The sequence below is a fragment of the Drosophila subobscura genome, chromosome E (assembly GCF_008121235.1).
Source record: "Drosophila subobscura isolate 14011-0131.10 chromosome E, UCBerk_Dsub_1.0, whole genome shotgun sequence".
Classification (NCBI taxonomy): Eukaryota; Metazoa; Arthropoda; class Insecta; order Diptera; family Drosophilidae; genus Drosophila; species Drosophila subobscura.
This window is the reverse complement of record NC_048531.1, coordinates 14942823-14955472: the sequence shown is the minus strand read 5'-3', so window position 1 is coordinate 14955472 and position 12650 is coordinate 14942823. Positions and strand designations below refer to the sequence as shown.

The 12650-nt window shown below is 51.2% G+C and overlaps 5 protein-coding genes across 5 annotated transcripts; 1 reads left to right on the top strand and 4 right to left on the bottom strand.

Annotated features, from left to right (window-relative positions):
• Positions 1–5232: 5232 nt before the first annotated feature.
• LOC117892390 (autophagy-related protein 9A) lies at positions 5233–8061 on the bottom strand. Its single transcript, XM_034798606.1, has one exon. It carries the CDS (start codon positions 7918–7920, stop codon positions 5461–5463), a length of 2460 nt encoding a protein of 819 aa, XP_034654497.1. The 5' UTR covers positions 7921–8061; the 3' UTR covers positions 5233–5460.
• Positions 8062–8101: 40 nt separating this feature from the next.
• LOC117892391 (RING-type E3 ubiquitin-protein ligase PPIL2) lies at positions 8102–10006 on the top strand. The gene is made up of 4 exons (XM_034798607.1): positions 8102–8253; positions 8312–9266; positions 9322–9473; positions 9534–10006. The coding sequence occupies exons 1-4, from the start codon at positions 8222–8224 to the stop codon at positions 9946–9948; spliced, it is 1554 nt and encodes a 517-aa protein (XP_034654498.1). The 5' UTR covers positions 8102–8221; the 3' UTR covers positions 9949–10006.
• Positions 9997–10506, bottom strand: LOC117892398 (probable peptide chain release factor C12orf65 homolog, mitochondrial). The gene has a single exon (XM_034798614.1). The coding sequence runs from the start codon at positions 10469–10471 to the stop codon at positions 10025–10027; it is 447 nt and encodes a 148-aa protein (XP_034654505.1). The 5' UTR covers positions 10472–10506; the 3' UTR covers positions 9997–10024.
• LOC117892400 (MIEF1 upstream open reading frame protein) lies at positions 10372–10775 on the bottom strand. The gene is made up of 2 exons (XM_034798616.1): positions 10567–10775; positions 10372–10512 (listed from the first exon to the last, which is right to left on the bottom strand). The coding sequence occupies exons 1-2, from the start codon at positions 10732–10734 to the stop codon at positions 10474–10476; spliced, it is 207 nt and encodes a 68-aa protein (XP_034654507.1). The 5' UTR covers positions 10735–10775; the 3' UTR covers positions 10372–10473.
• An 86-nt stretch (positions 10776–10861) lies between these two features.
• LOC117892392 lies at positions 10862–12614 on the bottom strand. Its single transcript, XM_034798608.1, has 3 exons — positions 12311–12614; positions 11287–12083; positions 10862–11222 (listed from the first exon to the last, which is right to left on the bottom strand). Exons 1-3 carry the CDS (start codon positions 12545–12547, stop codon positions 10955–10957), a joined length of 1302 nt encoding a protein of 433 aa, XP_034654499.1. The 5' UTR covers positions 12548–12614; the 3' UTR covers positions 10862–10954.
• Positions 12615–12650: the final 36 nt, after the last annotated feature.

Below are 12650 nucleotides of genomic sequence, written 5' to 3'. Positions count from 1 at the left end.
CTGCGTGCATGGGACGCAATATTTTATAATGACTTCATTACAACAACTGCAACAGGAGAGCCACAGTCGGAGGCAGAGAGCCTGGGGCCTGGGGCCACAAAAATTGTAATAAAAACTTGGCTTTATTCCCGGCCAAATTTGGCCACTTTGATTCGTCGCATAATTGCCAATTATCGTGGCCATGTCCAGGTCCCAAGAGTCGAGTCGTGGGCGATGCTCAATCCCTCTCCCTCTCGCTCTCTTTCTTTCCATGTGGGGTGAAGCACGCAAAGCCAGCGGGTTGTCTTTGTCGGGCAAAGGATTTATGCGGCTAATGTGCGTCCGTTTCATTGTTTATTGAGCTCAGTGGGCTGTGGCTTGGGGCATGGTCAGGTGCAGTCAGCTCCCAATGAGCTGGGATAGCTGTGGAGCCATTTATTAATTGCATTTCCATTCACTTTGCCTCCAGTCTCCAGTTGCGATTTTAGCCTTAGGCCCCACAAGTGAATGTGGCACACACACACACACACATACAAGCACACGCGCACACACTGTTGCAACCGAGAAAAACTCCTGCACGCACATTTGCATTTTATGGCTGAAATTAGCGTCTAATTGGAGTTTACACGCTGCATATTTTATTCGCAAATAAATTGTGCTGGTATGGTATGGAATGGTGGCGGGGCTGCACTTTTCGATATTTGGGGGTTTGGCTGCTGCTGCCGCTGCTGCTGCGGTTTTTGCCGTTTTCCATTTGCTATTTGCTGAATTTGTCAGCATTTCGCGCTCTCTCAATTCAAATAAAACCAAAATTCGCAAATACCGAAACACGCAGAAAATAAAAGGCAACAAGTGCTCCAATCCATTCACCATACACACACACACACGCGAGCAGCACGCACGCACACACTGGCGAACTATCTCGCTCACTCGCTTTGCCTATGCGTGGCTCTATAATTGCAAATTACAAATACATTCAAATGCCGATCAAGTGCGACACAAACTTACGCGCACACACAGGGACACACGCACAGGTGGCTGACAAGCGGCTGCTCCAACTGCAGGTAGGCGTGTTTATTAGTCGGCCTTAAAACGCACACATTTCCAAAATGGCGACCATATCGCTGGCATTGCAACAACAACAGCAACCACAACTACTGTAATATCCAATTCGATAAGCCGACACAAAAATAAAAACAAATAACTCAAAGGTGACACAAATTATTGGCTTTGCTTTGCAGGTGCTATCGATTGTGCACGATCGATAGTGCAACAATGTATGGGAAATTCCTAGAATATCCCCTTGAACCCTCACAAAGGGAAATTGAAACTTCAGCCCTGGAATTTACAGTTGCTCCTGCTGGATTCCGTTTTTATGCATTTCGTGTGGCCTCTAGACATCGGATACGGCGCATGTCGTCAGGCTGGGACTGTGACTGTGACTGGGGGGCACTTCCACTTCTCCTGTTGCTGCTGCTGGCTCCTGCCGCTTGTTGAACATGTGCTTGGAAGCTGCCTGTAGCTGCTATCGCTCGGCCGTGGTTTAGTCTTACTCCCAAGTGACAGGCGCTGGCTACCAGCGGGCAGCGTGAAATTCGATATGCCATTTGGATCTGGATGCACTGCGAGACTGCGGGACTGTGACTGCGACTGCGCCACGGATTCGCTTCCCACTTTTGGCTGGCATTTTCCAATTAGCTTCGCATTAGCCACCGCCCAATGTTCTCTATGGTGGGGACTTTCATATTTTCGCCTCTGCCGCCTGTCACTTGCGGCCATGTAACGTCATCCTCAACATGACAGACGCGGGCTAATCCACACCTACCCGCTGCCCAAGTGGCCAGCCGTCTCATCTCCCGTTTTGCTGGCAAAAATTATTAACGCCATTAACGGCAATAGAAATATTTGTGTTGGCCAGCCCAATCGCACCCCCCTACCCACCCCTCTGCAGCACTCGGCCAAACGGGTTGCAGTTGCAGTCAGCGGCCGCAGGGGGAAAGGAAAAAAGATTACAAGTCATGGCTACAAGCGCCTGCGACTGTGGCCCACAAATGTGACTAATGGCATTTTTGAATGCAGATGCAAACGCAAATGGGATGGAGAGAGAGAGAGAGAGAGAGAGAGCGAGAGTCATGGATGGCGGATGGGAGTTGGAGCTGGAGCTTATGCCGCGACGCGACTCCTCTGCAGTTCTTTAAGTTTATAGGCAACAATTTTTAACGCCTTGCCAGGCTAGCAGGCCAGCAGGCAGGCAGGCCGGCAGTCAAGCAGTCAGATCAGCAGATCGCGGATTCCATCCGCATGCCCATGTGCGTGTGCTTTTCTGCAGCGTCATTAATTTTGCCATGAATTGACAAAAACATCATAAACTACTTGTTGAACAGAAAATCCACTTCGGGCTACAGCATCCCAGCCCACGCGCCAACCAATCCGGGGACCCGAGATGCGAGACGGCGGCATTGCAGATGCCGTTGCCGCCCGGCCGGCTCATGTTCAGCATTTGGCTGCGCCTGTGCGTCTATGGGGAGCGGCTGGCAGACTCATAAATATGGCAAAGACTTCCCCCAGCCAATGACCTGCAGCTGGAGGGCTTGAAGTCAAATTAATGGGCTCAAAGAATGCAATTTCAGATCAGATGAGATCAGTGGGAAAGCATCCTCCAGTGCAGTGAACTGAAGTGGAAAATCCTCGAAGTGACACCACAAACTGCACTCCCTGTTGACCCGCGCGGCATATGTGCAATGTTAATCAACCTAATGATCGCAGGGATCGCAAAGATCGCAGAGAGTGAGGAGCGAACAAGCATTTTGCAATTTCCAGGCAACAAACATTTACAAACAGGCGACAGCAATTGGATGTTTAATGAATTGCAATACCAAATCGGCAGATCCCTTGCCGCTCTCCCTCTCCTCTCAGTCTCCCGGAAAACAAGTAGCCGATGAGGCCGTGCAAAAAGGTAAATCGAAGCCGAGATTAATAGCGATAAGGCTATTGATTAGCATTTTAGCCACCGCCATTAGACGGAGGAGCGAGGCTGCAAAATTGTAGAAGATCCACTCTAGATGTTATCAAGGTGATTGGAAGGGGCGGAGCGGCGGTTCCCGGCGAGCAGGGTTCGGTAGGTGTTGCAAGCATGCAATGCAGAGATAATTCAAGCGGATGATGCCACAGAGCAGACCAGACCAAAAGCCAAAACCAAACCAGACCCTGAGCCGATCCAAGTCGAGTCCAGTCTATAGCTGATTGAAAATTAAGCGCACGCCGGCAATTTGCATAAAAGCAGTTTAATGTTTAAATGTTTTATTGAATCGAGTCTCGATTACAAGCAGATCGAGAAGTGATGCGGATAAGGGGGGGCTGCAGTTGCAGATGCAGATGCAGATGCAGCGGGAGAAAGGAGAAATGAAGTTGCGTCTAATTTGCAATGCAAATCCCGTCGTTGGCTGACTAAACTATTTGAACCAAGTGCCGGACTGTAGCCGGAACTGAAGTCTATTTGTAAGGAGCCAAAGTAAACTGGTTTTTTAATTATGAAAAAAATCGATAACTTATCAGCCAGGAGCAGGAGCAGGAGGAGCAGAGAGCAGGGTATGGCAGGAACGTGCGTGTCCAAAAGTGGGAAACGTTTGCTTGCAGCTGCATTGCCCATGATGATCCCAACCGAATGCTGTTGATGCTGGCTGATCAGTTGTCAATCAAAGGCGACGCTGATGCTTCACACTCGACAATCGACAAGCTCCAATGGAGGATGTCCATGTGGATCGTGGATTTGGCTAGCTGCAGAGAGCAGGAGAGAGTTGGGGGAAACCATAGACACTAGACTATCATCATTAGTCGCTGCCAGAGACATACAGACACGTTTGATAGCAGCCGACGACGTGCCAGACAACAACGCATCGCTCGGGCATCGTTCTGGCATCGAGGACTGGCCAGGCTCTAATTGCAGAATGGCAGCTGCGATCTGGAAATGGCAGCCCGGCTACTTTATCCAACTCCAAAGCGACTGCAACTGTCAGCGGCACTCAATGGCCAGAGTCAATGTAAAGTGACGCCTGATCTTGAACTGGTTGTGGTTCTCGACGCGGTGGTCCACGGCCATCACAGCTCTAGACATTCGAATATGCAAGTGACTCCCGACTCACGTTCACGTTCACGTACACGTTCCCGTTCCCGTTCCCTTTCGCGTCCCAATCCCTGTGTGTCTGGCCTTTCCAATTCTCCAGCCTCCAGTCTGGTGCGTTTTGCATGCCCTGCTGCTCCTGCTGTGCCCAAATTGCGTATCGATTGATCTGAATGATATGAGTATTTTTCGGGGTCCAAAGGGGTCTACCACATGCCGTGTCATTACTCGTTCGGTGTCTCTGTCCAATTGGCGCAGGAAATCATAAATTAAATTCGATTGTTTGACAAGGCTCGTGAAATGTTTCCATTTTGAGCGGGCAGCCAGCAGCCAGGCAGCCCGGCAGCAGCTAGCAGCCAGTTCCGTCGCTGTCCGTTCACCTAGGATCGGATAACATGAGCTCTACAATTAGTACTACATGCAACTGCAACTGCAACTGCATCTCCATCTCCTCCGCCAGAGTTCTTCGCGATGGACCCAAAAACGGGCATGAGACCGATCCACCAGCATCCACATTCGTGTAATGTTGGGCAATGTTTTTCCCCCCAAAATTGGCGTGCAGCGGAAAAATGAGACAACGTGTTCTGCGACAGAAAACAGGGGCTCCAGCTACAGTTCCACCTTCAGTTACAGCTCCAGCTTCAGCTCTAGCTCCATGCAACACGCACATAATTCATAAAAGTTGCCAGTGCTTGCCAGTGCCATTCCTGCAGCTGGCGGGGATCTGCAGCATCTGTACGAGTGTATCGCTGGTGTCTATATCGCTGGGAGATTCATATGCACGCACCTTGGCGGCTCTTTGCCGCTGTATCGCCTGCTCCTGCTCCTGCTCCTCCTGTTCTCGGTGCTCTCTCTGCATATGCCATCAACACCAGTCGCCAAATGGCGTTCGTGTGTGGCAAGTGACACACGAGGCGATGCAGCACAGCTGGATGCGTCGTCGTCCAGCATCAGCTACAGCTCCAGCTCAAGCTCTGCTCTGCTCTGCTGTGGTGGTGTGCCAACAATGCCTACAAATGGTGTGGCTATCTATCAGCAGAGATGGCAGCGTGTCACGTGCAGCAGAGCAGAGTCCAAGATCTGGAAATATCTTCGCCTATTATTGCTCTCAGGTATCCAGCCAGCAGGCAGACTCTTGATGACGTTGTTAGGTTTATTGCTTGTCGTTTAGATTACTTTAGTTCGTTTTCGTATTAGTATTAGAATTAGTATAGCTATGCACTAGTCGTCGTTCGTCCTTCGTCCTGCGTTCGTCCTTCGCTTCGATTCTCACACTGACTTTAAAACTTACTTTTAATCACTAATAGCAGAATGGGTTTCTCTTAGCGCTATGTAGATTATTAGATCCACACGGGCCGCTGCTATGAGCGGATGCTACCCAGCAGCGGTGTGCTCTCGGCAGCCTTTGAGGTAATCACGTTATGGCGGGAGCTCGATGCAGCCGGCGGCTGTGGGGCAGCACCGCCGGCACCTGGTGGCCTTTGCCAATGGCTGGGCCCGGGCTGCTCGTCCTCCATCTCAACAATGCGCGACTGGCGCGCCTTGCGCTTCTGCTGGCTCAGCTCGTGCAGGTAGAGTGCGCTGAGGCACATGTCCGCCACGCCCACACTCATGGGATTCTTGGAGAGGCGCGGCTCCACGCCGTACAAGCTGTAGAGGAGCGTGTCGGCAGGTCCCTCGAGGCGGCCCTCAGCCTTGCTCAGCCGCAGCCGGCGCATGCTGTCCAGTGGTCCCACGCTGGCGGTCAGATTCTGCTGCAGCATTTGGCGGAAATCGCTGCCAGCGACGGGGTAGCCTCCGGGGCGCAGGGACTGGGAGAGCTCCATCTGGGCGGGGCTCAGCTGGGCGGCCAGCACAGAGTTGGCTATGGAGCAGTACTCCTCGCCAATGGTGCCAAATGAGATCAGGCTGTGGGTGAGCGGATTCTCATGGATGGTCGAGGTCTTGGCCTGGACCAGCTCCTCTATGGCGTGCTCCCGTATGCCCTTGATGAACAACGACGCCTCCTTGGGCATCTGCCACTCGGGATTGTTGAGCGTGAAGCGGACCAGCGACATTTCCGTCTTTCCACCGACCAGACTCGTCTGCTGGGGCTTGGCGAACTCCTCCAGGTCGCTGTTCAGCTGCCAGTCGGGATTGCCGTGCTTGCGCACATCCATCTGGGCGAACGAGCAAACATTGCCCACGCCGCGCACCGAGACCGTGAACGTTCTGAAGAACTTGACAATCTCCATGGCCTTGGGCCGGAACACGAGGATCAGGACAAAGGGCGTGACGAACGGACTGAAGATCTCGCTGAGCAGGTAGCCGGCCTTGAACTGGAAGAAGTTGCTGAACTCATTGCGGACCAGTGCCGTGTGGGCGTGCTGCTTCCACTCCGTTGGCAGGTAATGGACGTGGGCGAGAATGGCAGTCATCAGCTGTTCGGGGCACCAGATCATGTTCTCGTCGGGAATGAGCGTGCGACAGACGACGCCCACGACAGTGAGAACGGCTATGATGGTGAGGACATGCTCCACCTGGAAGACGTGCTCCTCGTAGATGCCAAAGGCCAGGATCAGCAGCAGAAGGCCTCCGCTCACGAACAGCAAATTGCGGGCTATCACAGCGGCCAGCGGGGAGGAGAAGGAGCTGAGGTAGCGGTCGGCATACTCGTAGGCGCGATTCAGTCGCGCATCGAGCTCGTGATCCAGCTCGTTGAAGTGGCGCAGATAGAGGCGTCCGTAGTTGGACCAGGTGCGCAGTCCCAGAGCACTCGGCTCCTTCCGCAGGATGTTGGCGTAGGAGAAACTGAAGTAAATCAGCTGCCAGATGAAAATCACTGGCGCCAGCAGAAGATTGACCAGGGCCACGCACAGTATCAGCTTGGACAGGCGCTGGGCCAGCTCCGTTTGGTTGCTTCTCACCGCAAACTCGTCCCTCAGCTGCCAGTTGTTCTGGAAGGGCGATCCGGGGCCACGGAACAGAATGAAGTCAATGTTGAAGAGCATGCCCCGGCTGAGGGAGCATATCTCGCCCAGAAACGGCAGGTGGAAGCGCACGGGCAGCAGCTGCTTGTTCATCAGGGCCACCAGATAGTTCTTGAAGCGCAGCACGCGATGGTAGATGTCCAGCTCCGTGAGGGACTCCTTGTCAATGCACATGTGCTGCTCGGCCTGCACCTTGCGAATGCGCTGCTGCACCTCGTGCCATGTGGTGTTGTCCAGGTCGCTGTCCTCGATGCCCAGCGCCGTGTTGTAGAACTTCTTGATGTCCGCGTACTGCGTGATGTGATAGATCATCTTGAGCACCCGAAAGCCCAAGTAGATGGCAGCTATGAATATGACAAGGTAGGCGAACCAACTGATTTGGGTCACGCACTCCCCGGTGGGTCTGATGACATCGCTGAGTGTGGTTTTGGTGTGGTTCCCGGGGGGTAGGGCGTCCCCGAAGAGCACGTCGTGCCTGATGCAGTACGTCACAAAGGTAAGCAGCCAGACGACAAAGCCAAACTCCAGCACCTGGAACACTTCGTCCAGGATAATCACCTGGAAGCCGTGCTTCTGCTGGTAGTTGTACATGCGGGAGAAGAACGAGTCGAGGTCCTCGATGTGGTTCCATCGTGCCCGGCCCGTCTCGGGCACCATGTGTATCATGATGCCACTGTTGCGTGGAGTATCTTCGTTCTCTGGCTCATGGTCGTTGAGGGGGTCTAAATGCGCAGCAGCTGTAAATGATTTTGCGTCGTCCGCTTTTGTTGTTGCTTCGTCATGTTGCTCGTTCTCTCGAAACGGATTCGCCTCGGCCAAGGAGCTGTAGTTGATATTTGGGCTTGACATCATGCACCAAGCCCAAGGTCAATTGGCTAACTTATTTATATCACTTTGGTGTCTATATAGTATAGCTAAAATGGAAAATTCGTTCGTCTTTCTTTGTTTGATTTTACTGAACCTTCCTAAACTAGGGCTGGCAAACCACGTATTGTTCCATTCGGTGGCAGGCCCCATCAGCTGTTTGAACCGATGACAACAACCTATCGATATCGATATCAATTGTCGCAACAGTTGGCAGCACCACTGCGGCATTGTAAACAATTTTGCGTATTTCGTTTTTTTGAATAAAAATAGCAATAAATTAGCAACAATGGGCAAGCGACAGCACCAAAAGGATAAAATGTAAGTAACATTAAGTATTGCCATGGAAAGCACTCAATCTGACAACCCCATTCCACAGGTACTTGACGTACACGGAGTGGAGCGAGCTGTACGGTGGCAAGAAAACAGAATCCGCGGAGAACGACCATGTGAAGTTCAAGCGGTTGCCCTACGAGCACTGCTCCATTACCATGGCTCCCTACGAGATGCCCTACTGCGACCTCAATGGCAATGTCTTCGAGTATGAGGCGATACTGAAGTTTTTGAAAACCTTTAAGATCAATCCCATAACAGGCCAGAAAATGGACTCAAAGTCGCTGGTGAAGCTGAATTTCTACAAGAACGCCACCGATGATTACCACTGCCCAGCGCTGTTCAAGCCCTTCACCAAGAACTCGCACATTGTGGCCGTGGCCACGACGGGCAACGTCTACTGCTGGGAGGCCATTGATCAGCTGAATATAAAGACCAAGAACTGGAAGGACTTGGTGGATGACACACCGTTCCAGCGCAAGGATATCATCACCATACAGGATCCGCAGAAGCTGGAAAAGTTCGATATATCCACCTTCCATCACATACGCAAAAATTTGCGGGTGCTGTCAGAGGAGGAGCTGCTGGAACGCAAAGATCCAGCCAGCGGGCGCATTAAGACCATGAATCTGGAAACAAAAGAGACCTTGGCACAGCTGCAGAAGGACTACCAGCCTGCCGAAGAGGCTCCTTCCACCTCCAAGCGCACAGCAGACAAATTCAATGCGGCTCATTATTCCACCGGTGCGGTGTCCGCCAGCTTCACATCCACAGCCATGATGCCTGTCTCGCAGATTGAGGCGGCCATAATTGACGACGATTTGGTCAAATACGAGCGGGTGAAGCAGAAGGGCTATGTGCGACTAAACACCAACTTTGGCCCCTTAAACATTGAACTCTACTGCGATCAGATTCCACGCGCCTGTGACAACTTCATCAAACATTGCGCCGATGGCTACTTCAACAATGTGCTGTTCCACCGCTCCATTCGGAACTTTATCGTAGGTATACGCCAGGGCTATATCAAATCAAGGAATAAACAAATGTCTTTTATAGGTTCAAGGTGGAGATCCCACAGGCACCGGCTCGGGAGGTGAATCCATCTGGGGCCAAAAGTTCGAAGATGAATTCAAACCGAATCTGACGCACACGGGACGGGGAGTTCTGTCCATGGCGAATTCGGGACCCAATACAAATGGCTCACAGTTGTGAGTAGAACAATCAATTGTACGAGACTCCTTGCTCAGTTTTCTTCCCTTTGCTACCAGCTTCATCACCTATCGATCCTGCAAACATCTCGATGGCAAGCACACCATCTTTGGCAAGGTCGTTGGCGGCCTTGACACGCTACAAAAAATAGAAAACATCGAGGTGGACAACAAAGATAGACCCATCGAGGATATTGTAATTGAAAATTCCCAGGTCTTTGTTAATCCCTTTGCCGATGCCGTCGCACAGCTGGCCAAGGAGCGGGAGAATGAAGCGGCCAGCGTACAGGAGACGGCCGAAAAGGCGGAACAGCAGAAACGTCTCAACGAGCCACTCAAGGTCTACAGAGAAGGCGTTGGCAAGTATCTAAAACTGAATGCCGCGCCCAAGAAACCAGAATCCCCGCTCCTAGCAGCCCAGGCAGCCAAGAGGAAGAAGCTTGCTGGCGGATTCGGGGATTTCTCTAGCTGGTAGTTGCTCCACTTACCATTTCCCACGAATATGTCAACCGAGAAGATTGCGTTTTAGTATAAAAATTTTGTTTGGCTTTTTATTTGTCGTTGGGTGGTCCCTCTGCTCCATCTGTACGCTCCCTCTCTTGCCAGCTCTTCTTCATCTCCTGCATTTTGCCCTGCCGTCGTCGCCGCTCCGTGGACTTTCTTTGCTCCAGCACTTTGATCTGTGCTGCAATCGAATTTTCCCCATTGAAATGAGCATCGAGCTTGTCCAGGAGAAGTCTTCGTGCCTCTACTCGATTTTTGGAGGCCAGTCGATGCGTGTGACACTTGATGGTGATGTTGGTGGGCAGGTGTCGCAGGAATACGCAGTTGGATGTTTTGTTTACCGCCTGACCCCCGGGCCCACTGCCGCGCATGAAAGTCTCTTCGATTTCCGACTCTTCCAGCTTTGGGTAGTGCGTGTAATCCAAGTTGGCAGTGGACTTGCTGCGCCCAACCAGCGGAGGGAGCGCCAGCCGGGAAACCAAGGCTCGGATCATACCTATAATATGCGTCCCTTCTTCAGCAATGTCTCTCCCCGCTGTGCAAATATGGAAGTTGGTTATGAAATATCTAGCTAGACACCGGCACGTACTTTGAAGTTGAACTCGATTTCCGTGGGACTTGTCAACTGGCGACTGCCCCGGAACTCGTGTCGCACGCGCCCCAGAAAGTAGTTCTTGTCCGTTAACTTCAGATGATTGCCGTATCGGATTAGGTGCTTATATAGCCGGAGAATCTGCTGCCGGGATGGTTGAAACATTTTATTTTAGTTTTGCCGTTCACATGTGTGACAGCGCACAAGTTGGCAGCACCACCGGCAAACAGCTGCTCGTTGAGCGAAACTGAGATTAAAAGGGAATCGAAGAAAAACAAAAATCGTACGCATAGAGGAATTAGACAAAATAATTCGAAAAAATTAATTAATTGGGACAAATTTATGAGGTTAAATAATAACAAGTGATTGGATTCATTTAAAATAACTAGATATTGGGCATCGCATCGTCGATTGGAACATTGTACGTTCGACTCAATTCGAACATTTCCATCATTTGATGAGCGATTTCCCGGTCCACTATCTCACCGCCCGATGTCATAGTCTTCTCAATGATTTCCTCGTCCGACACCTGGAGGTTGATAAATTCCTCCGACGACAAGCCTGACGGTTCAACGAGTGAGAAGAGGAAGTAAGCCGTGATGGACGTACTAAACGGCAGGAAGCGAATGTACTCCTTCAGAAGCTCCGTTCGACTGGGAAAAAACCATCAGAAAACATTAGTGCATGCATCTGACTAGATGCCAATTGGATACCCACTTCATAAACTCTGGCACCTCGTCCTTCGTGTGCTTCCTGTAGCTTTCGTACAGAGCGGTGCAGTAGTCGTCGAAGATGCTATCGAAATGAGTGTAGCGCACATCCGCAAAGACGGAGAGGGCCAAGAAGACGGACAAATCTATCATGGGCGAGGACAGACGTAGCGTCTGGTAGTCGAACATCATGATTGCCTGTGGCTCCTCCTTGTCATCGTACATGAAGGCCACATTATTCCGCACATAGTCACCGTGGCAGAGAGTGGCCAGCGGCTCCCTGGGATCCACACGCTGGCGACCAAACTTTGTGTAATCGGCTGTCAACAGACCGAACTTCTTCACAAAATCCTCATCAACTTGGGGCTGGTAAGTGGCCACAGCCTCAGCAGCGCGCCTCACGCTCGTCTTCTGCTTCAACAGGAAGGCTGGGTGCATTTTGTCATTGGAAAAACGAGCTTCCCTGAGATTTTTGATCATATTCTGAAACTGTTCCGGATTCTTGTGCTTAATGGTATACGTAAAGCCATGGAACTTGCCCAAGCTCTTTACTGCCACGCGGGCATGCTCCAGGCTGAGTCCCACCCTGTCTTTGGTCACCCTCCAGCCATCCTCGGCAAAGTCACTGAGAATGACCATTGCCGATGAGGGATTTAGTTCGCTGTAGTAATACTTCGGGGCCGCAAACTTTCCACCCGCCTTTTGCATTTGGGGCAGAATTTTCGTGTAGAATTCAATCTCATTGCCGAAGAGATATCCGAACTGAATTGACTTGTACATCTCCGGTGGAATCCTGGGAGTTTTCTATAATAAGAAAAGATTCATTGAACCCTCCGCATGACTTGGTTTATCTCTGTTTTTGTTGAATTAACAGCAATATTAATGTCCATATCCATAAAATGCTTTTTTACCCTTCTACACAGCCAACAACCTGCTATCGAGAAGTGTAAACACAGAGATACGTGCTACGCTCACTTAATTTTTATCTATTTTGTGCCTACGATATGACGAAATGATGGCTACGATATTACCTTAACGACCATTTTCCGCTCATACTGCTCGCCATCGTATTCAAAGCGTATGGTTGTGCGATAGCAGAGTGTCAGCATGAAGGCCTCCTTGGGTCCAATCACATCCACATCGATGTCCCCCACCCGGAAGGTGTCCGCCTTCGACTCGCTGTAGTTATCCAGCAGTCTGCCGCTCGCCAGAATCTTTGGCAGAATGGAAGTGCGCAGCCATTGGGATTCCGTCTCGATCAGCGACATCGTGGTCTCTCTATTAGACAGAATGGAACCGATCGTCGTCGCGTTCGGGGAATAACTGAACGATCGTATGACATGCCGTCGCATTTGTACGCTCCGATCTCCG